Source organism: Anguilla anguilla, chromosome 13 (assembly GCF_013347855.1).
Source record: "Anguilla anguilla isolate fAngAng1 chromosome 13, fAngAng1.pri, whole genome shotgun sequence".
Lineage (NCBI taxonomy): Eukaryota > Metazoa > Chordata > Actinopteri > Anguilliformes > Anguillidae > Anguilla > Anguilla anguilla.
Genome location: NC_049213.1, coordinates 37,762,863 through 37,787,584, shown reverse-complemented (window position 1 = coordinate 37,787,584; position 24,722 = coordinate 37,762,863). Strand labels below are relative to the sequence as shown.

Here is a 24,722-nt window from a genome sequence, read left to right as displayed (position 1 = left end):
ACTTTATTAAGTCATTATTAAACCCTTTCCCTAGTGCACCCCCATCCCCCCACCTTCTGGTCCATGAGAAAGCATTCTGTCACCCCAAAGAACAACCCCCCCCCCCACCCCCTTAACAATCATGACTGCAACCAGGTAGCCTCCTTCCAGACAAACAGACACACTGTAATCTCTATCCACACAGACAGGTAGCCTCCTTCCAGACAAACAGACACACTGCAATCTCTATCCACACAGACAGGTAGCCTCCTTCCAGACCAACAGACACACTGTAATCTCTATCCACACAGACAGGTAGCCTCCTTCCAGACCAACAGACACACTGTAATCTCTATCCACACAGACAGGTAGCCTCCTTCCAGACCAACAGACACACTGTAATCTCTATCCACACAGACAGGTAGCCTCCTTCCAGACCAACAGACACACTGTAATCTCTATCCACACAGACAGGTAAGCCTCCTTCCAGACCAACAGACACACTGTAATCTCTATCCACACAGACAGGTAGCCTCCTTCCAGACCAACAGACACACTGTAATCTCTATCCACACAGACAGGTAGCCTCTTTCCAGACCAACAGACACACTGTAATCTCTATCCACACAGACAGCTAGCCTCCTTCCAGACCAACAGACACAGTGTAATCTCTATCCACACAGACAGGTAGCCTCCTTCCAGACCAACAGACACACTGCCATCTCTATCCACACAGACAGGTAGCCTCCTTCCAGACCAACAACACACTGTAATCTCTATCCACACAGACAGGTAGCCTCCTTCCAGACCAACAGACACACTGCAATCTCTATCCACACAGACAGGTAGCCTCCTTCCAGACCAACAGACACACTGTAATCTCTATCCACACAGACAGGTAGCCTCCTTCCAGACCAACAGACACACTGTAATCTCTATCCACACAGACAGGTAGCCTCCTTCCAGACCAACAGACACAGTGTAATCTCTATCCACACAGACAGGTAGCCTCCTTCCAGACCAACAGACACACTGTAATCTCTATCCACACAGACAGGTAGCCTCCTTCCAGACCAACAGACACACTGCCATCTCTATCCACACAGACAGGTAGCCTCCTTCCAGACCAACAGACACACTGCCATCTCTATCCACACAGACAGGTAGCCTCCTTCCAGACCAACAGACACACTGTAATCTCTATCCACACAGACAGGTAGCCTCCTTCCAGACCAACAGACACACTGTAATCTCTATCCACACAGACAGGTAGCCTCCTTCCAGACAAAAAAAATCCACTGCAATTTATCAAAACAAAACAAGTATGCACTGTCTACGTTCAAGGTTCTCCTTTCCTGTTAGAAATAAAAAACCAAATCTGCCAAAACACACAAACCCACTCTTTCCTGGCCAAGCGTGTGGATTGAATGAAAGAATTACTCACTTTTTCCAACAAAGAACTCCATGAATATTGCTGACAGAGAAAAGGCATTTTCTAGCTTGATAAATACATAAACAAATAAAGAAATAAATCAGGTTTTTTTTTTACCGACAGAGAGCTGCAACTTTGACTGCTGATGGCAGCTGTGTAAAATGAATGCCCATTTCGCTCGAATGGTACTTATGAAAGCAGGCAGTGCGGCAGGCTCTGAAGGCCTTGACAGACGTCTGCATTCGTGTCTTCAGGGGGAAGACGCAGAGGCGCGTCGCATTGTGTTCCGTCCGAAGACGCAGCATTCTCTTTAAGCGCCGCGTACAATTTGAGGACGCCAAATTATTTCCTGCTTCCTGTGCAAGGTGTGCGCTATTTTACAGTTGAATACAGGAGAGAGAGAGAGAGAGAGAGGGAGAGAGAGAGAGAGATGCAGTAGCAAAACGCTGCAATTCAGAGGCTTTTTTGCTCCGAGATCAGAAACAAAATGGCCGTCGGTTTGAAAGGAAAATGAAATCGGCAGTTAGAGCCGTTCAGGGCGCATATCTGTGTGTCGCAGAAAAGGTGGATGAACTCCGCCTCGCAGTAGTTTACGTTTTTTTTAAAGGCTTTTATCAGAAGCACAATGTGTCGGCACCGGAGCCTGACCTTTATGCGGATGCTCGCCGACTTTATTGTTTAGACGACGTTTTGGAAATGTCAAGTGCTTGTCTAGTAGATTTTTTTTGTTTTTAAAGAAGTTTAAAATAATATTTAAAATTACATTTGTGCATATGTACATACTGTATATTGACATTCAGAACACAGTATATGTGTCATTGATAGTCTCAATTTTCTGAATGTTCCTCAGATAATTTTAATGCTTTTTTCAGATTTTTTCTGCCCAATTTGGAATATGGCCCATTCCCAGTATACCGACGCTCACTTCCGTTATGGAACCAGGACGGGACAGAGAACGGCTGTGTTGTGAAGGAGGCGGCATCAGCCAGCGCTTCTTATCGCATCGCAGAGTGCAGCTCAGGCTCAGGTGCAGTCTAACAGGTGGGCCTGCAGGCACACCGAGCCTCGGCTGAGCGGTGCGATGGTGTCAGCCGGGCCCCCTGGATCCCTCCCATCAGTACACCGGAGCCAGCTCTGCGGGTCTCTGCAGTGCTCACTCACACGGTCCGGATTCAACCAGTTTTTGAATGCGTAAGAAAAAAAAAAAATAATAATAATAATAACACCCCTGACCGTACAACGCACATTTCAAAACTTTTGTGAAAGATGCAGAAAATTGTGGTTTCGTAGAAAGAGACTCCGGATCAGCGCCAATACCAGCCCGGCGGTGCTGACTTTGGGCCAGCGTCGGCCCGGATCCGGCCCAGATCCGGCCCAGATCCGGCCCAGATCCGGCCCAGGTCCGGCCCAGATCCGGCCCAGATCCGGCCCAGGTCCGGCCCCTGCAGCGCTCACCGTCTGGGGCCCTGCATGCCAGTGGAGGTGATAAATAATCAGTGACCGGGTCGAAAAGGCTCTGGCCTTAAATTCTGGCAGTTCTTGAGTTATTTAACCCGGAGCTTGAGAACGGCTCAAAACATCCATCCAATTTGTCCAGTTCACCATCTCGCGCCTCAAAAAGAAAAAAAAATAAATAAAGAAAAAAAAAAGCAGCTCAGGCCAGCTGGGATGAAGCACCTATTGATCTGAAGGACCCTAACCTGTTGATTACGTTTGCTGCTGAAGAGAAACGGCTGATTGCCATTGGACTGAGAAGCAGAATCGAAGCTGCTGACTGGCTGGTGGCTGTGAGGCAAATGCGCACTTGACCGTGTCTGAAGGAGCCGGGCTAATTTCTCATTCTCAGCAGGGTGACAAAAGTTTGACACCATGGCAACTTAATGACCTGAGAGGGCTGAATCAACTTGTTTTCTGGAAGCTTAAGAGTACCCCAAAAAAAAAAAAATGCCCTACTGGAGTACAAGTGGGGGTGCACAGCAAGCACTTCAGTTCCGTGGCGTGAAATCGCTGTCCTGAAACTGAAGTCAAATAAATATCCCTCAAACCCTTGGCCACTGTGGAGGAGTGCGCACAAGGGCACCCTGGGATTTTAAAACCGTTTAGCGCTTCCAGCAAGCGTGCGTGGCAGTGTAGGGTTACGGTTAGGGAACTGGGCTTGTATTTGAAAGGCTGTGGGTTCACATCCCAGCTGGGCATTCTAGCTCCTATGACTAACTGCAAGGGTTGCATAAAGGAGGCAACATTAGCAGTTCTAGCTGTTATAATATTTAGGGAACTGTGCCAGCCAATCCAAAGGTTGCAGGTTCACATCCCAGCCCGGGGCCTTGTCAGTGGACTATACATGAAATACAGGGAAAAAAAGGTAAACATGAATTGCCTCAGCAAATATCCAGCTGTATGAGAGTAGGATGGTAGGTTAAAAAAATACAATTTGTGTAAGTTGCTCTGGACAAGAGTCTGCTAAAAATCAAATGTGGCATTAGATTGGTCCTACTGTAGCAGTCACGAGGCAGGTAAATTGCACCTGAAAGCCTCATTTGGAACCACTTGTTATGTCCCCAGGGTGTATTGCTCAGGTAGAACCACTCTGAATGCTTTTTAGGAGTTTAGTGTTTCTTCAGCAAACATTACGCTGAAAGCTTTTTTCCCCACTTAAATTTACATTAACTTAACCTCTCATCCAGAGAGACTGACACTGATTGCTTTTTTTTTTTTTTTTTTTTGCATACCCTCCATTTTTACTGAAGAAGTTCGGGTTAAATGCCTGGCTCAAGGATTTGCAACAAGCAGCACCTCAGCTAGGAATTCAACCCAAGAACTTCGGCTGCTAACACCCTAGCCACTAGGCTACACCGCTGTACAGCTCAGAGGAAGGCGGCAGTGTAGCACAGTGGGTAAGGAACTGGGCTTGTAACCGAAATGTCATAGGTTCAATTCCTGGGTAGGACACTGCCGTTGTACCCTTGAGCAAGGTATTTAACCCACATTGTTTCAGTATATATGTAAGCCGCTCTGGATAAGAGCGTCTGCTAAATGCCGGTAATGTAATGCAATGTAGAAAGTGGCATCACCGTGCATTTTCAGAGCTGGGCTACTCTTCCTGCCGTTGACTGTCTGCAGGGCATGGCATTGTGTCAGAGGCAGCAGGCAGTCCGACGCAACTCAACAGTATCCCTGTGAGTGTAAATTGATCCATAACCGAGCCCCTGGACACTGGGGGGGGGGGACAAACATGCGTCTCCAGCTTAAGACCGCTCCTCTGCAGGAGTATATGGCCGCCTGGGCGGCAGTATAGTATAATGGCTAAGGGTCTTGTAACCTAAAGGTTCCAGGTTCGATTCCCGGGTAGGACACAGCCGTTGTACCCTTGAGCAAGGTACTTACCGTAACCTGCATTGCTGCAGTATATATCCAGCTGTATAAATGGATGCAAATGTAAATGCTGTGTAAAAAGGATAAGAGCGTCTGCTAAATGAAATGCCTGTAATGTAATGTAATGTAATGGTGTGGTGTGGTAAGGTGTGGTGTGGTGTGGTATGGTATTGTATGGTGCAGTGTGGTATGGTGTGGTTCGGTGCGGTGGAGGGAGAGAAGTCTCTTACTGGTGCACTTCCGGATGCCGGACCCCTTCTTTAGGGCGTGGCGGCTCAGCTTGCAGTGGAAGTTGTTCTCCCAGAACTCGGCGAACCAGATGTTCCTCCGGTTGTTGTCCAAAGTGCGGCTGATGAAGTAGCGGTCGAACCCTGCGGAGATCAACGTTGAGGTTCTGGCTTTACGACAAAGGGAGCATCTCAACATTAGGTGGTGATAATGAGAAGATGAGGAGAAGGAAGGATGAGGAGGAGAAGAAGAATAAAGAGGAGGAGAAGGAGGAGAAGAAGAAGGAAAAGCCTCATTGAGAGATATTGAAGGCGTTGCCCGTTGTCATTGGCGACACGACGCGCCCATACCTCTGATGGACATGCGTTTGGGTAGGATGGTCACTGCCCCCTCCGCCACGTCTTCCTGGTGCAGCACTGGGGAAATTTTTGACCCCCAGCTGTCTGACCCCACCCACAGGAAATGGCCCGTCTGGTTGGCCTTCTTGGCTGCTTGCAGGAGCCGTCTGAGGGGCGAAAAGAGTTACAAAACTCAACTGTCATTCTCAACTGTCCTCTCAAAAGCACCTTCTAGTTTCCCCCACATCAGCTTTAAAAACACACACACAAAAAAAAAAAAAAGATTTGTGAACTGTGCTTCCTCCTTTGCGATTATTGGCTGTCATCATATAGCATGGGAGATAGAGTCTTTTCTGTTTTTTTTTTTTCAGGTCAGGCCCTCCCACCTGGTCATTGAAACCAATGAGAGCACTGCTGTCATTTCAGGACAAAGCTGGGCATTATGGAGATGGAGCCAATGGGATTTATTCCTCGCCTCAGCCCAATGAAATACACTGTGAGGGCACTGGTGGCCAGGACTGCCTGGCTCCACAAATACAGCCATGCACCTGTTTCTGTGAAAGCTGTTGAGGTGCATCCTTCGATTCTCCTGCCCCCCCCCCCCCCTCAAAAATTTAAAAATTTAAAAATTTAAAAAATGTAAAAAAATAAATAAAGAATAAATAAAAAACTACCAAATTCTAAGGACATATAACATTAGCAGAAGGCAATGAACGGCATCCTCTTATTTATAAGAGCAGAGTTACAGAAATACTTCCTGGGTCTTGTTCTTTTTTGCAATAGGAAATAGTATGGCTGAAAAGTATAGCTGGCAATCCTTCGCCAGTCTCTGAATCAGGTATGCAATGTGAGTGGCTGCCTGGAAAACATTTACTATCCCTTTATTTCGGTCAAGAGGGGTCACCCATTCAGCTCAGGGTCATATTTTATTATGTTCCCTCACAATAGCACTCAAACGGAATATGGCCTGTCTTCCAGAAATAAGGTTAGTCAATTACTGATGGGATGGACTCCCAGAATTTAATGAAAGAAGAGAGACAGAGAAAAGAGGTCTTAAAATAGCACAGAGGCAAAGAAAAACATAACAGTAATTACAGTCATAACCCCATTTTTTAATTCCTGATTTCCAACACAGCAAATATGATTTTGCTCCTAATCCTATTTCAAAGCCTGGAACTGGCAGCTTTGCAGAGCCTTTTTGGAGTTCGGCCTTAATATAATCCCAGCTGCCATTTCGTGAGTCATCTCCTTTATTATATTTTGAATTTGGTACGAAACGGTTCTCAGATCAAATCGGACGTGAAAGCAGATTTCGGTTTCAGATTTTCTTTTCATTTAACATTCTCAGGCGTGTGTGCGTTGAGGTTTCTGTATCTGGAAGGAAACCCAGCACCCTGAGGGCCCCTCACAACGTTCAGCCCCGTAACAGCCCGGGCAGACTGCAACCCTGACTCTCAACTGAAGATAAAAGTCTTAAAAGTCGGGCGTCACTGACCCAGAAAAAACGGGTGGAGTCATCATGTGTCGTCATTGAGTCACCCAATGATGCATGATGCATGCGTGGTGATGGTGTTGAGAGCCCTTTGGACTCGTTTAAATGAATCTCCACACTGACACCACACACACGTGGCATCAGGTGTCATCAGTGAGTCACCCAATGACGCCTGCCTGGTGTCGGTGTGGAAAGCCTTTTGACTCATTCAAACGAATCTCCACACTGACACCACACACATGTGGCATCAGGTGTTATCAGTGAGTCACCTGATGATGCCTGCAGGGTGTCGGTGTGGAATGCCTTTTGACTCATTCAAACGAATCTCCACACTGACACCACACACATGTGGCATCGGGTGTTATCAGCGAGTCACCCGATGACTCCTGCGTGGTGTCAGCGTTTTTGACTCGAGCCTTCTGACTCGTTTAAACGAATCGGCGACTCACGGCACGGGAAACTCTCCGTCTGTCACTGAGTTCGTGGATCCTCGCTCCCCCATCTGGCTGCAGCACTACAGCAGCGCACTGTTGTCCTGGGCTGTTTAACGCACGGGCCCTTTTTGTATTCTGAGACTCCCGGCCCCCCTCTCGCTTGTAAAGCTTCGGTAAATAAAGCCCTCGTAAAACGTACCGAGAATCGCGCCTGTTTCCGCTACTTGTTTATTGCACTGGGAGGGGATGGGGATGTGGGGGGAGGGGGTGGGGGGCAAGGGAGGGGATGGGGGGTGCTGGGTGGGGGGGAGGGGTGAATGTGGGGGGACGAAGGGTGAAGAAAAACCCTCAAATGGAGGCAAGAAAAATCTCCCCATCCTCCACTGGCCGGCCTGCTTTGAAGCAACAGTAGAACGGATGTAACAGAAATGTAATAAGAGATCATTCACAGCAAATAGTATGGGTTGAGCAAATCACAGTTGAGGTAATAAACTAACCGGAGTAACATTAGTGGACTAACATTAGAACTAAACACTGCGTGATGAGGAACATCACAGCCCCACCCCATTTTGGGCAGCTCTCCGTAACCGCGACACTGCGCTCGACTGCGGTGACCACGGCGACAGACACGCCCCCCCCTCCTCCGGAATGCGCCTCACCTGATGTCGTCCTCGCTGGCGAACAGGATGACCACCCGCGCGTTGGGGTTCTCCCGCAGGCGGCGGACGACCTTCTCGAACTCGCCCGGTCTCGGCTCGCGGGGGATCTTCACCGATTGGGCGATGCACACGCCCTCTGCGTGGGGGGAGAGGGTAAGGGGACAGATTACTTAGATGAGCGTACACACACACACACACACACGCACACGTAAATGCCCACACACACATACACATGCACGCACAGACACACAAACGCGCACACACACACTTACACACGCACACGCACACACACACACACACACACGCACACGTAACTACCCACACACACATACACATGCACGCACAGACACACAAACGCGCACACACACACACACACAGGCACACACACACACACACATACATACACATGCACGCACAGACACACAAACGCGCACGCAAACACACATACACAGGCAGGCACACACACACACACATACATACACATGCATGCGCACACAGACACACGTACACACTTTAACATCATCAAATGGTAATTTAATATTGTATCACTACTGTATGTCATAATCCCTTTTCATTCTGAATGTTATAGGTTGTTTGTAGTGCTAGTAGGAATACCATAGTAGTGGAGTCTTTATTAAACATAATCTCTCAAACAGGCACAATATAATTCCCTTATAACCTAGTGACCACATACGGTATGGTACAGTTGAAGGTATCTTACTCATATCAGCCTACAGTAAATTGCATATTTCTATATAAAAAATGATTTCTGTAACTGGATAAACAATTTCTTGAAAAATGTCTAGAAAATTGACGGTAACTCGGAGAATAGCAAAATAAGAGCAGCTATAAATATCGTGAATTGCATTAGCAACCGCCTTCCTCCAAATCCTCCATTTTCCCCAGGGCAGTCCGTAATGCAAGAGCTTGACTGTGGACATTACTGAAGTGTTCCCTCTTCAGGGGTGTTTTACCGATATCCCCACCAGGACCCCACCCTACTCCACCGAACCGAAATTTCCGCCCCGTCCACTACCGATTCAGACACTCAGGGAGTAGCCACGCCCCCCCATTTAAACTGTGCTCATGACATATTTAAGTAGACCAAAAATCAAGCAATAAACAGTGGTTGGTGCTGGAGAGGCAACTATCCTGCACCATATAACACAACTATAAAAAGAGCAATGGCTCAAGGAACCCTGATATATCGCAACACTGGGGAACAGAAGAGGTGTTTACCACTTCATTGGAGAAAACTAGCCACATGTTAACCACATCGCTCCTTTCTGAAGGCCCTATTGTGCTTTTTCAGGCTACAGCACACCTCCTTTTCAAAGAAAAGTTTTCATGAGACACGGTTTGAAAGAGTTATGGTTAAGAAAATAAGAAAAGCAGAGAGGCCTTCTCAAAGTGACTCAAAGGATTGCAGAGGCAAAACGGACTGGCCTAATGCTTCCTGGTGCTGTAAGATGAGGTGCAAGGAACTGATTAGATCTGAGCAAAGGATATTGTGTGTTTGCTATTTTTGGGCTTTTGCAAAAACAGGAAAAAGGCAACATCAAAAAAAAAAAAAAGGATTTTTATTTAAATCTCAAATTAATCACAAACATTTCACCTTTAATCACAAACCTCTGATCACCTCTTTTGTTTCTTCTCCGTTTTGTAACATACATGTCCAGTGAAACTGCTCAGAGACCCTGTGTGTGTTTCCCCTGTTCTTGCGAAATTGCAAAGCACCACTAATGCAGAAACTATTAACCCTTTTTACAGTGTGAGGTCACAAATATGTGATCGGAATGTTCTTCTTCAACTGAACATTCCAGTGCTTATGTGACAATCACTGCTGATAATTGAGAGCAGCGGAGTTCCAGAACACTGACTTGGAATTTTGTGGGAAAAAAAGACATTCCAAGGGTTAAGGAATGAGAGCATGCTCAGCTACCATTACATTCCGAATTCCGCCCTCCTCTCCCAGCACACGTACGATCACATTTGGCAGGCGCTTGAGGCATTTGTCCGATGACAATCTCAAGCTCCTGGCCCATCCCTCAATGTCACCGGAGTATTGTTTTCCTAATGCAAACGTCTTGCCCAGCCAATGCTATTTATTATGCTAAAGAGGCAATGTTCTTTCCCTTAATCAATAGGGAAACAATGTCTGTCCGACTGCTCTGGGTGCGGCTGAGCCTGTTGGTCTCAGAACAAGCCGACCGGGTTCTGAAATGAACAGGCCGGGAAAATGAAAATGTACTTTTTCTTTTTTTTTTTCTCCTCCTCCAGGAAAACCTCACCACCACTTGAAAGCTGAAAGCTTCGCATTTGATGAAGGACTCACTCAATGCTAAGAAGCAAGGCCAGCCCATTGTTCAAGGTCCACAGCTTTGAACAGTGAATGGACAAGATCCTGAGGGCGTGTACACACTCAGAGTGATTCACTTGCAGACGGTGATTCACTCTCCGATGGCGATTCACTCTCAGATGGTGATTCACTCTCAGATAGTGATTCAATCTCAAATGGTGATTCACTCTCAGTTGGTGATTCACTCTCAGGAAGTGATTCACTTTCAGGTGCTGATTCACTCTCAGTACGTCAAAAGGTACTTCAGAGCACAAAAAACTCTCTAATCAAAATTAGCAGCACCAGCTCTTCAAAGTAGGTTTCTATGACACCCCCCAAAAGTAGTTTTAAAATTATTATTATTATTATTTTTTTTTTAAAGAGGCCAGGTGAACAGCTAAGGACAAATACAGCATGTGTCAGTGGGAGAAGCAAGTTTTGACAGGAGGCAACAAACCTGATGACTTTTTAAAAAACGTTTTTCACCTGATGCTCATGTCATAGAGATCACCAGCAGTGGTAGACTTGCCGGTACTCTACAGTACATAGTTAGCAGTAAGTGTGAAAGACAGCTGCAGTGCGATAGACCCTCGAAACTATACTGAGCAGAGAATTACATACCCCACAACCCAGAGAACTACACACACCACAGACCCTCACAACCCAGAGAACTACACTCACCACAGACCTCACAACCCAGAGAACTACACACACCACAGACCTCACAACCCAGAGAACTACACACACCACAGACCTCACAACCCAGACAACTACAGTAGTAAGTAGCATAAGCAATTACACCTTTGAAAGTTCACACCTCATTATTCAACACGTAGATTATCTCTGTTCTCGTCACTGATGAAAAACAAATAAATAAATCAATTAATTAATTAATTAAACAGGAACAACAGTCAGACTGGTGGAAACACACCTCGCCCTCTGTAAGCGCATGCTGAGTCCGTGTGAAAATGGGCGAGTCTGGAACAAGTTTTCGAAAAGAGAGAGAGAGAGAGAGAGAGCCGCAAAATGAAACGAAAAGAACGGTGCCTTCTTGCATACAACACAATGTGTGTTAAAGCCTCCTGAGGCCGGGAAAGAAGTAGAATTTTTTTTTTTTTTTTGACATAATGCTAGTATCTCGGATAACAAAAAAACACATTGCATTTAGAATATTTCTTTGAACTACTATTTCTTTTGTTTTTTTTTTTTTGTTTTTTTTTTTACAGAATGTTCCTTGTAGCGCAGTAGGGTCCTAGCGTGGTGGAACAGGCTATAACTGTTTTTTGAGATTAAGACCAGAGACTAATGTCCCTTGCAGGGGACAAAGAATTGAATTGCTGGGTCTTAGGTGGTTAATATGCTTCTTCACACCATTGACAGATGCGCTTCTTAATTAACAGCACTGGAAGCAGCGTTAATTGCTTAACACACGGGTGGGAGGGCAAAAAAGGAGCCTGATTGTCCACATTCTGCTGCTTCTGTTCAATGCTCCTTCCACTGATGCTGTTTAACAACCTCCGACTTGCCATGCCATTCGCCTCATCTGTTCTTGAAACACTTTTCTTAAATAAAATATCTTCCAGAGAACCAGCAGAAAAAAAAATAAAAACAAAATCCGAGCATGTCAAAAATGTGTCGCAGTGAAAATACTTCCAAGCATATTTATTTTATTTTTTATTAAACGTTCCTTATGACATTGGTTTCAGCATATAGTAGAATATGTAGTGTCGTTCTTCAGATTATGACCAAAGGCTCATGTGACAAACATGAAAAGCCTTCCTCTGTATTTCAAAGAGATGAAATTTTTATGACATTGCCTTTCAGTTTGCAATGTTTTCCTTTTTGAGAACACAAAATGGGTAACATTTATTTATTTATGTATTTTTTTTTTTCAATCAGTTTTCAGCTATAGCTTTCAGGTTTGTCCAAAACCATTTAAGTCTATGCAGCTGAGGCTTATGCCCTTAAACTGGCTAAGTGTGTTCAACTGAATCTGGGGAAATGAAAGCAATATTGGTTCCATCTATCCCTTAAACCCCCCCCCCCCCCCCCCCCACGGCCTCTCTCTCTCTCTGTGGCATTAGAGGAATAGAGAGCAACCCTGGCCCCTCTTGCACTGTATAAATTGGCAGCAGCCCTAAACCTGTTAACTCCGAGGCTCGGCCCTCCGTCCCGAACTGCGCCGGGGGCGTCGGCTGTGAGGTAATGAAGGGGATGTCCCGCCTGGCAGCACCGATGCATGCTGCGCTCATGCTGTACATTTTGGGTTTTTTTTTTCCCCCCCCCCGAAGGGTTCCACCCTGTCGCCACTGCACTGGGACACGGGGACAAGACCATACCCTCCCTCCTGCCTCATTTAGCATCGGATGTAAGTGACCATAGAGTTGGGGGGGGGGGGGGGGGGGGGACTCTATCTGTTTTTTGCCACGCCACTAGCTTTCCCATGTGTTTTTTTTGTTTGTTTGTTTGTTTTTGTTTAGTTTTGGGTTTTATTTCTGTTCTTTGGCCTCTGGTCTCAGTCTGGGCTCTAGTCTTTATGACCACTGGGCCAGTTAATTGGTTTTCTGGCTGTAAAATAAAAATAAACAAATAAAGACTTCTATCTTTAAGGGCCAAATTTCCATCGCCTAGGGGATGCACTCTCTCATTCAGCAGGCTGTGACCCTGACCGGCAAATCAAACGGGTTCTGTAAAAAGCAAACCTGGGTCCACCATTTTACAAATTCGGTGCACGTCTGAAGTCACTGTCTCCCCTCACACAGACGACTCATTTTCCCATTTTTTCCCCACTCTGATGTGCTGCTGAAACTCAAATCCAAGGTGATCCCCCCCCAGCCCCCCCCCCCCCCTTCAGTCGGAGCAGAAAAAATCTGGGGCGCCGCTCGCTCGCCCCGTCCCACTTACACACGAGTCCCTGTTTTACACCTCAGGTCCCTCGTCAGGTTCGGGCGGGGCGAACAATGGGACTGACAGCGCACCTGACAGAGAGGTAATATCAGCGAGCAGAACTGCTCCAGAACAGGGCCCGTGGCCGCAGAGCATTCACTGCTGAGGCGCAGGACCTGCCAATCAAAAACAGGCTTACACCAGGCTCATATCCGAGTTATTCACGAGGACACGCTGCGTCTCGGCGAAGGCTAAGCTAGTGAATTTCTACATATATTTCCCCATTGTGTAAAGCGTGCTCAGTGCAGTCCGATAGGCAGTGCAGGTTTTTTACATTCAAAACATAACTGACCTATTGCATAATAGGCAGTGTAGCATAATGGGTAAGGAGTCTAGTCGTGCAACCTAAAGGTCACAGGTTCAATTCCCAGGTAGGACACTGCTGTTGTAACCTCAGGCAAGGTACTTAACCTGCATTGCTTCAGCATATATTCAGCTGTATAAATGGATGCAGCATAAATGCTGTGCGTAAAATGTTGTGTAAGTCGCTCTGGATAAGAGCGCCTGCTGAATGCCTGTAACGTGATGCATAACTGAAGAGCTGAGTCCATAATTAGCTCCTGCCACGGCCATCCCCACTTCTTTACCTGTGTTATTTAACCGTTTATTTGATGCAGTTGCCTGCAAGCCAGCGGCTGTTTACTTCTCTGGAGGCCACACAGTCTGGGCCCACAGAAATAATTGGGCCATTATTTCACGTGTACTTTGGTCCTCTGCCACCGAGGGGTCAACGGAGCCCTTTATTTTCCGAGCTACGAGTCAAACCGGCGTTCGGCTAACCGCGACAATCATTTCCGTTAGCCGCTCAATTACCAGGCTCGTGAGACGAACAGCGGAGACGACGCAGTGATTGTCTCTGTTTACACTTGTCGGGTGTCGGACTCGGTGTAGCATGTCAGATTAGTGGGGTGTGTTTGGAAAGTCCGTAAGTAAATGTTCTGAATGATGATATGAAAAATTGCTACGTGCGTTTGCTAACTAAGTAGCGATTAAGCTACTTACTGTAGTTACCGCTCGAGGCATTGCATTGATTTGGTGTGCGCACGTCCTGATGGGGAGAGAGTAAATAACATTATTCAGCAGTACGGCATTGAGGAAACTCTGGCTAATGATAATCGTATGATTTTTCATATGTTGTTTCATGAGACACGACAACAGGGGAAGGAATGAAATAACATGGAATAAATGAATAATCCACAGGAGCTTTTGCACTTTGTCTGTATGAGGTGTTGCTCAAATACATCCGCGAGCTTTGGCAGCTCTGGCCAGCTAGCTCGATATTTCAGCCCAGGCTATAAGCATAAAGCATTCCAACACCACTCTTCTTATTTCAGCAATTACTGTTGGAGCAGATGCATCAGGTAGCCAGTTCATAAAAAATGAAGGAACAGCAGTTATTAATAGCAGTAAATAACTATCGTTCTTGCGGTTTGGACCACTCATACTAAGCAGGTTGTTGAAAATGCAATGGTAACAAAAGGCAAATGCGCTGCATGAAAATGTACAGAGAACAGGAAGAATGCCACGCTGACTGAGGGGCTGGTTTACCAGCCTAAACCAGTGCGACTGTTTTTTTTTTTCTTCTTTTATTGTTTAAAGTTTATTATTGTTTTTTTTTTTAATGCAATGTTATTTTAAAAAATAATGTTGTTGGTTTTGAATTACAGTTACAGCACTATGTGAAGCCCATAGCCAACAGTTTGAATTAAAAATTAATATTAAATCATAATCTGATGCAAATGTTTTATATGGTAAAAGCAAAATAATTCAGTGTTTTTAATAGCAATTCTGGCCTTGAGAACAATATCGCTGAATAATTAATAAGAAATAAATCCTTTTAAAATTTTAAATATTTTCAGTCTGAACAGGCACTGATATTGTTTTTTCTTTGACTACAATTTTAAATAAATAAACATTTAATTAACATTGTAGAACAATTTTGAAGTGCATCACACAATGTTTGCATTAAATTACTTTCCCTTAAGAGATCCTCTAATCCAGAGAGACTAACGGAAGTGGAGAGTATCAGTTTATTTATTTCTTTTCCCCCAATTAAGCAAAATATTTTTTATGTGAATGCTTCATGTGAAAAACATTATCATAATAGATCTGAGGCACAAGAAAAGTACAAGGATAAGTGAATAAGGCACAAGAAACCTTGAACTTTGAACTACGGTGAGCATTTCTTTTTCTTTTTCAACAGAGCTTAGTCTCATGTAAAACCCATTCAACAGCAGGTTTGGGAAATGTGTAACACGGGTAATCTGCGAGTGACATTCGAAGCACGCTGTAGTCACAGTCGACAGGGGACTGGACGAGCACGACCATGACTCCTACAGTTCGGGCCCCAATCTTCGTTCCACATCCAGGAATTACAGACGATCCTCCGTCACATCCATGCTAGCATTCAGCTAGCGGTCCCGGTTTCGGTGGGCTTCATCGGGGGGGTGTGGAAACAAACACACCCTAGCTCACATTCAGGAGTTTACGTGATCGGTTACGACCGCCTATTGGATGGCTTCGGTCGGTTAAGAAATCGGTGCGTCGGAATCACGGTTTATTGTCGTGTGGAGAAAGAACCGTCCACGCTCACACTGCTGCGACAGAGAGCTGCTTGAGGAAAGCCAAGCTCATCCCGGCTCTTGTTACCACTAATTGGCCACTTAAATCCTTTATATCGCCGGGCAACCCCCTTACACGTCTCCATTCTCCTTTATCAAAGCTTTGATAGTCGTGCTCGTATCGTTTCCACCGTCGGCCTAATTGATCTAATTACCATTATTCCTCATCATGAATGTATCATTTTTAATTGTTATGGGCAATAATACATCTCTAATGAGTCAGTGTTGGGCAGCTGCATGCTTTTTATTAAAAAAAAAGGTGTTGTTTGATTACATTCAGCTGTTTGGTGAGGTTTTAATTAGGGACTTGAGCTAGAAAAAAAAATCCGTTTTTTTTTTTCCCAGCTCATCTTTATTTAAAGAACATATTGAACAACGTATTTAAACAGGCAATTAACGTCTTAATTAACCCTTAACGTTGTCAGATCACACAAATACGTGATTAGAATGTTATTAACTGAACATTCTAATGCTGATGTTACACATAAGTACTGGTAATTGAAAGCAATGGAGTTCTAGAACACTGACTTAGAATTTTGAAAATACATTCCAAAAAGGCCCACTCCTCAAAAGGGTTAAAACATCACAAATAGGTACGGAGAACATTCACAGATGACAAAAAAACACTAAATGAATACTTTACAATAACAATACAACAATAAATACTTTTTAAAAGTCTTGTGCACATGATGCACCTGATGATCTGGTATTAAATCCTGACCACACCAGTGCTGATTGAGGCTAGCAGCAGCACAAGCTAACACACACATTTGGCCCAAGCATCACACAGGCAGGCTTTCCTTCAGCGGGGTGCAAAGACTGCATGTGTCAGTCCGAGCTCACTCAGATCGATCGGGAGAGTTGTAGAGATACGCCTTCTACATTTAAAAATAGATTTAGATAACAAGTCCGGCCTAGTAATGAGGTTGGACTGAAACCTGGCACGGACTACAGCTGCACTGTGGTATCCTCCAGCCCTGAGAACAGGCTTGGGAAGCATCAGCCTTTTTTTTTTTTTTTTACATAGTTTAAGTACAGTGACTCAGGGCATTATATGCATTTACATCAGTAATGTAGCATAACTACAGTCATTGTCAGTGAATATCCGTTGTAATATCCATATATTATAGGGAATATTAATTCACTATTTCTGTAATGATTTTTATCTTCGAATAAGGTGATTCAATCATTCAAGCGTACATTTTAAATGGCAATCAGGTTTAATGGAAGACAAAGTCACCTGTACTTGCATCGGCTGAGAAATAGCTCCAAAAAACCATTCTGAGAGAGACTAGTTCAGCACAAAAACGAAGCAGATATTACACTCTGTTCCCTGCACCCTCAGGCAAGTACAGTAACCAGCATAATCAGAAGAATTCTTAGTTCGCTTTATCCCCCCAGTGCGTAGCCTTCTCCAAAAATAGCATCGTCTACAGAGATCTCCAGCTCACCATCTTCTACAAAAGACCCTTATCTCCACCGCATTGTGTCAGCGGAGCCTCTTTCAGTCTCAGGTACAGAGGAGGGGGGACGGGGGGGACGGGGGGGGACGGGGGGGGACGGGGGGGGACAGGGGGGGCGGGGGGGGAGTAACCAAAGCGACAGCGAGCCGTGGCTTTTATTTGTTTGACGGGATTATCTGTTTAAACCGGGATCGGCGGAACGCGCTTACAGAAGTGTTTACACGCTTTCGTTTCGGTGGCAGAAAGCCTTCCGACGGATTTAACTGCCACGCGATCCCACATTATGTTGTAGCTGGAGAGGAGAGCCACCATTGTGCCGATTAGAGTTTCCTTAAGTCAGTAACAGAAAAATAGCCAATGACACTCTCCAAGATGACTTCCCTTTTCATTGCCTTCACTTAACTACCGAAATCACAAGGACGCGGTCGACTCTGCTCGCGTTCATTACAAAATACAGACAAATATTTTAATCTGCCGCGGTTAAAAGACACAATTATTCCATTGCTTCAGCTTGCACTGTGTTATCTAACACAGAATGCAAACACCATGTAGATCATTTGGTCACATCCATTGTCCCTACTGCAGTAGCAGCCACCATTTTCTGAATATTTGTAAGATACATATAATATAGATGACTCAATATGCTTAGATTTACTTTATTGCAGTATTTTATTTAAACTAACATTCATCCTGGTCTAAGATCATTGACTTACAGCTTCCTTTGTTTTAAGACTGCATAGACATACAGGGAGTGACTAGTATTCACTAAAAAAAAATAATCAAAAAAATGTTTTATTATAATGCAGCATCAGAAGGCATGAAAGACTGCACACTATAACCAGAGAGGAACAACTTGTACTCCAGTGTGTCAGGTGAGCATTCTCACCAGTTTGATCTCACGGAAGCGGAGGTACAGCACTGCAATGGCTGATCACTTTTAAGCGATGTTTCGTTCACTCTTCTCCTCTTCATTACTACATAAAATAATGTGTGTGTGAGAGAGAGAGAGAGAGAGAGAGAGAGAGAGCTTGTGTATCTGTGCTTTGATGTTACAGGGCTGGGTGTCCGAAAGGTTCAAACAGAAATTCCATGGTCAAAAAAAACCCCAAAAAAAAATAAAACACAGAGGCAGTTCTGTTTCATCTGTCATCAATTCCTGTGTGGCAGCTGTAGTTCCCTCTGTTACATGTAATTCCTCATCCATCCCCTCCACCTTTGCTTTAGCTCCATATACAGGCCCATATGTCCTGGGTTTTTATCAGGGGGGTCTGTGGAGCCCTGGGATCGGTGGGGGTACTGCAGGGGGTTCCCTGGCCATACAGTGCATAACATGCAACTATAAATCGATTCTGGAAACCTTTTTTTTATTTTTTATTTTTTTAAAACATAACCCTTTTAAAATTATTGTGGGGGTCCCACCCCTGGATGGCTTTGAGCCTGGTCAGGGGTGTTTGAAAAACCCCTGATACATGCGCCTGAAGAGCTGTCAGGAGATACTGCATCGTGTGAGCTTCAGTCCCTCAGTCTCCCGCCACGCCGGGTCTTCAGAAGTTCTGGTTCCGGGTGTGTTTTCACCCACTACCGCGACGGGTTGCTAATAAGGGAGAGGTACACACTCTTTTCAGCTGAAGCATGGGTGTCAAGGTACATGCGGTTTCCTGCGTTTCCACAGCCAATTAAGGACTTGAGAAAAAGGTGTGTGAACTATTTAGCCAATCAGCGGCTCAGATGAATCGCTAGTGCTGAAGCAAGCTGAAAACTAGCCGAACGGGCAGTGGATATTGTGGACGCTCAGGGGCATCCAATAAGGGGCATTTGGTGGCAGGGAGGGAATGTCTAGAATAACACACGTAGCAGTTTAACGTCTCGGGCACCGCAGCCTTTTGCCGACGAGCGTCGCACCTTGTTTATACAGCTAGCGGAAAAGTGTTTACTTGCTTGCGCGGAGATGTCAATTACCGCGAAATCATTGTGTTGGAACTGGAGTCACGCTGTGCGGAGTCTTTCAACAGTTACTATGGGCCCAGAATAAAACATCAAACCTTGGTCTCGACAAGTCCTCTACGAGCAAAAGAGTAGTTTTTCAAAAAGGATTTTTTCAGTTGTTTTAAGGGAAAAGGGGGGGGGGGGGGGGGGGGTTGGCTTCTTGGCGGATCATCCTATTAAGGTTATAGTGCATGGATGGGCCGCAAATCCCATCTGCGTCAATGGCAGCTGCGGACGCTAGCGCTACAGGGTGACGCATGATTGGTGGCAGCATCAACCAGGGTTAAGGTGGCCAGGTGTAGAGTCATCACTCACTAGTGACCCCTGCTGGTCAAACAGGTGTTGGCGGGTTGCTTACTTATAAAGCGGCACATGAAATGTCATCCTCCAGTGCAAGCTTGGCTTGCGATCTGTGGCGGGAGAAGTGGCTGGCAACATTACATGCTTCCGAGGTGAGCGCCTACGCTCTCCCTCATTGGCTGTGTACTTGCCTACCCTGTCCCTCATTGGCTGTGTGCTTGCCCACCCTGTCCCTCATTGGCTGTGTGCTTGACAACCCTCTCCCTCATTGGCTGTGTTCTTCCCTACCCTCTCCTTGATTGGCTGCGTACTTGTCTTCGCTCTTCCTTATTGGCTGTGGAGAAAGCACCGCTGTATACAGCATGCATCGCCAATCTTCTTGGAAAGGGCTAGTGTGGGCGCAGGTTTTTTCTTTTGGCCCAGCACTAAGACACCTGATTCTACTCATCAAGGTGTTGTATGAGGCCCATGATTAATTAAGTAGTTGAATCAGGTGTTGCAGTGCAGGGCTAAAACAATTACTTGGACCCATGCCGGCACTTTTCGGATAAGATTGGACACCCCTGCAGTATACAACTTAGCATTCCAAACTCTGAGGGGAAACTGGGAAACCTGGGGGGGGGGTTGTTTGTTTGTTTAGTGGGGGGTGAACATGAAACATTTAGAAATAATATTTGAACATAAACCGAGTGGAGAAAACGTGGTGGCTTTCTGTACACTACTTTGCGGTGGAGCAAAGCTGTACCCTTGAGCAACGTACTTACAGTAACTTGAACTGCTTCAGAAACTAATTAGCTGTATAAATGGATTGTATGTAAAAGAATGTAATCTGTTCAAATCACTCTGGATAAGAGCGTTGACTGCTAAGTGAAAAACGTGTACACGTGCATGCACGCACACGCATACAAACATGCACACACACACCCATGCAAGCATGCACACATACACACAGACATACATGCAAGCATGCACACATAGACACACACACAGACACGCACACACCCACACGCGCGCACACACACACACATGCACACAGGCAAGCACACACGCATGCATGCACGCACACACACGCACACAGGCACACACACAGACACACAGGCACACACACAGACACAGACACACACACACACACACACACAAGCACACACACACAGACACACACACACACACAGACACGCGCACACACACAGATTCTGCTCATTCATAAAGCCGCTTATTAAACTGCTCAAAGCCAGCAGCCGCTCAGGAAACAAAGCAGTCCAGCTCCAGACTCCAGACAGCGTTCAGGGGCGAAGCTTCAGAGCCACGACGGGGTCACCAAAGGTCAGACTGCTCAACTGTTCTCTTAAGGGCCCCAGAAGAGAGCACACCAACCGCCTGGATCAAAATCTGACCTGCACTTACAAGCTAACAAGCTGAAGAACCGCCACTTGAATTTATGAAATATTTAGAGCTTATTTCCCCCACCCCCCACCCCCCCACCCCTGGTCCCCATGAATTCAAATGGCCCTACTTCAGAATCTTTCTGTTCCCGGCATGTTGTCTGGCCAAATTTTTAAAAAATGTAAAAAAAAACACAAACAGAAGCAGAAGGAGATATTTAAACAGAATATAATGTGCATTTACGATGCACATAAAACGCAGGTCTATACGCCCAAACACCGACGCGACGAAAACAGAGAACGGAGAGTTGGAAGCCACAGAGGCTTCGTAAAAAAAACAAGATGACAGACTAATAAATATTGAAATGCCAACAGGTGGATATTGCAGATGGTTGTCAGTGACGGCGTGACAAGCCAAAATATCTGAAAGTGAATTTGCATTATTCATCAGCGAAGGCCAATATCGCCGTAGAAACGTGCCAAGAAGGGGTCGACCCAAGCAGGCGTGGTTTGGCCTCGTACCCTGCGGTCTGCGAGCAGCCGAAACTGTGAAAAACCGTACCTGCTGGGGGGCGGGGGGGGGGGGACCGGGCGGGGGGGGGAGGGGGGGTTGGCAAGAAGAGTCGTTCTGCATTCCCCTTTCGTTCAGTTCAAAGCGAACGCTGTTCAAGATCAAGATTTTTTTTAAATGAATTTTTTTCGACTTTGATGAACACAAATTATTTTTTTTTTTTTTCCTCATCCTAAATTCTACACTGCAGCTCACTTCGATCAGCGTTGATGATTCACAAGGTGCCTTCCCGGGCACCCTGCACCTCTCTTTCAGGTTGACGGATATACGTTGATGTCGAGAACGCGTCAAATTTAGAATTAGTCAAAACCGGACGGTACGTGCAGCTGGAAGCTTGTTCGCCAAAGAGGTGGCGAGCTGTCGGAATGTCGGAGCCAATGGCACGGACCGGTGGTGGTGGTGGGGGGGGTGGGGTTTTAGGATGTGGTGGTTGCGTTGTCAGGACCTGTGGTGGACTTGGAGTGGGTGGGGCTTGGCTGAGACATGAACTACAGATCAACAGTACATGCAATTATTCTGGCTGGACATTGTATCGTTGTACAGGTCAGCACCGCAAACCGGAATCTGTACAAATCGTTTGAAAACCGTACATTCTGACCGAAAAACCTGGCATCCGGCAGCTCTAGAATATTTGGTCTGAACAGAAACCCAAAACAGTGCAGTGGGGGGCAGTATTGGGGGGGGGGGGCAGTGCTGCAAGTCTCTCTTACACCCCCGGAGGGGAGTAATATGCGAAAATGTCAGCAATGCGAGTCACGCTTGATGAATGTGTGTTTCAGTTTGGAAAAAAAAAAAAACTAAAACAGCAACTGCAGTGAGACATCAATGTGAAGCGACTGTAGCATTTAGCACCAGTGAATGCATGCACAAACACCGGTGGGCTGTTCATATTATCTCTGTCGCCACCATCTAATCAGGGGCGACACGCAGAGAGAAGTGGACGTGATGGGTCACAGATATACTACGGCAGAAGAATATTTCATTTCAATTACAGCTAAAACTGGATTTAAGTGGTCGAAGCTGGTCTGAGGCTGGTCAAAGCTTGTAGAGCAAGCTGGTGGACAAACTGTGGGACTTGCTGACTATAGGCTGGTCAGCAGGTCAGATGGCTAAAACCAGCTAGAACCAGCTTGCCCGACTTGGTCTAGTTTAAGCCAAAATTTTCAGCAGGACTAGCTGCTACTGATGGCTGGTGATAAGTAGCCAGAAAGCTAACTACATTATTTAGCGACTACAGGCAGTAGCTTGCACCAAAAACCGTAAGCAGGCCTACACCCTTGTCTTCTCCATAGCTTCTCCATACAGTATGCAGAACTACATAAATAATATCAGTAGTTATGAGAACTATATGAATAATATCTGAAGTTGGTTGAGAACTGTATGAATAATATCTGTAGTTATGAGAACTATAAATATCCGTCGTTATGAGATCCATATTAATATCTGCAGTCATGAGAACGATATCGATATTATCTGTAATTATGAGAGTGAACTGTGGCAGAAATTGACCAGAGGTTTTATGCAAACCAGTGAATTATTGCCGTTTTCACAGACGGAGGATGAGATGGGGGGGGTGAAAAGTCGGTCTGAAACTTTTCTCCCAGCCGAGTCTGTGCACAGCCGATCTCTCCCCACCGTAAAAAAGGACACCTCATTTAATTTAGCTGCGGAATCGATGTGACCCGTCAGCTGATTTTCCCTCACAATTCTTAAAGTTATTTCTTCTTCCGTTAGCCCTCGGGGTCTCTGGACCGGCACGATCAGTCAGCGCGCACGCGTTTCACGCCGAGTTTGACAGGCTCCATTTTAACGGCGTCCCGTCTCTTTCCCCGATACCCCGGAGTCGTACACGGCGTGCCAGGCACGCGGCCGTCCGGGTTGCTGCCGCACGGCGTCGGGACCGATGGGCCAATGCCAGGTCATCTGCCGCAGAGATAAGTCTATTGTCTGCTCCCAGAGTCGCGGTTTGGACTGACCTATAATAAGACCCGATATCTGGACTTAAATATTCAGGCCAGTAACATTTACGGTCTCTGAAGTAACCCTCTGTGATAAGAGACAAATTCATTGGACGTCTGATGGGTCTTTCAGTGCCGTGGTCGGCTGTGGCTTACTGAATCTTTTACAGGTGCGAACGGTTGATTAAAAAAAAAAAAATTGGCCTATACATTTTATAGGAATCGTTTCATTTCCTGTGTGCACAAGTTATTTCTATAGTAGGGGTGGTTGAAAAGGACTGTATCTGTTTTTGTATTTCATATCAGAATATGAAAGATATTACTGTGGTATAATCAACAAGTGAACTAGCAAATTGTGTATGTAGATAAATCACTATTTAAAGTCGAGGGTAACCGGGGAAGCAGGCGAGCATCTGCATGCAGGCGGGTCCTCCAGGAATGGAGTGAGCCAGCCCAGTCCCGCCCAAAGGCCTTGAATTTTCACAAAGTCAAAACGGGCTTTCATTTTTATGCATTACAACACACATGTCCATTTGGCACAAAAATAAAAAATTTTGGAATTCGCTCTAAAATTGGGAATCGGGCGTGTTTTTTTTTTTTTTTTTTACGTCTCATAAATTTAACGCTAATGGAAATGTAGCTATTGATAGGCGCGTCCCGTGGCCCATGATTCACTGCGACGCCGAAACCGTTTTAGGGCAGCGGCACTTGAATAAAAGCCTCAGTTTGATTTGCGACTCCCCCCCCCCCACACCGCGGGCGAAATGAGCGATCCCTTTTAACTTGGCAGGGACTTGGCAGGCTGTTTGACCTTGAATGACCATAACGGTCCAAGGAGAAGGAGAGCTACTCCTTCGTTCCCAAACGTTAGTTTTTTTTTTTCTTCTTCTTCTTCCTTTTCCCCCCCATTCCCGTCCAGGTCCCCAACGTCTCCGATCAGCGGCGGCAGCGCGTCTTTTTGGGTTGCTAGCGGGGCAGGCGCCAGGCGCTAGCCGCCGTTCCGATAGTCCGTGAGAAGGTTCATTAACGATGCTAGGAAGGCAACGAGGAGCCGTTTGCACTGATGCTGGCCTTTCGATCTCGCGTAGGGATCCATTACAAAAGGCTTAATTAGTCCCAGAGTTACAAGCGAGGAAAATTGGTTAGCAGTTTGTGATACAATGGTCACTGGCGCGAGCACCTTTCTTACGTCTCCTCGATCGGGATTTCAATCTGACGTCCGC

At 45.8% G+C, this 24,722-nt stretch overlaps 1 protein-coding gene across 2 annotated transcripts in view; it reads right to left on the bottom strand.

Annotated features, from left to right (window-relative positions):
- The window catches only part of LOC118211895 (metabotropic glutamate receptor 4-like), a 234,557-nt gene that overhangs the window by 77,717 nt on the left and 132,118 nt on the right, over positions 1–24,722 (bottom strand). For both annotated transcript variants that reach the window (XM_035389459.1, XM_035389458.1), the window contains exons 4-6: positions 7,935–8,070; positions 5,362–5,516; positions 5,014–5,154 (exon numbers count right to left, since the gene is read on the bottom strand). In XM_035389459.1, coding sequence (XP_035245350.1) covers positions 5,014–5,154; positions 5,362–5,516; positions 7,935–8,070 — 432 coding nt within the window. The remainder of the gene's footprint in view (positions 1–5,013; positions 5,155–5,361; positions 5,517–7,934; positions 8,071–24,722) is intronic.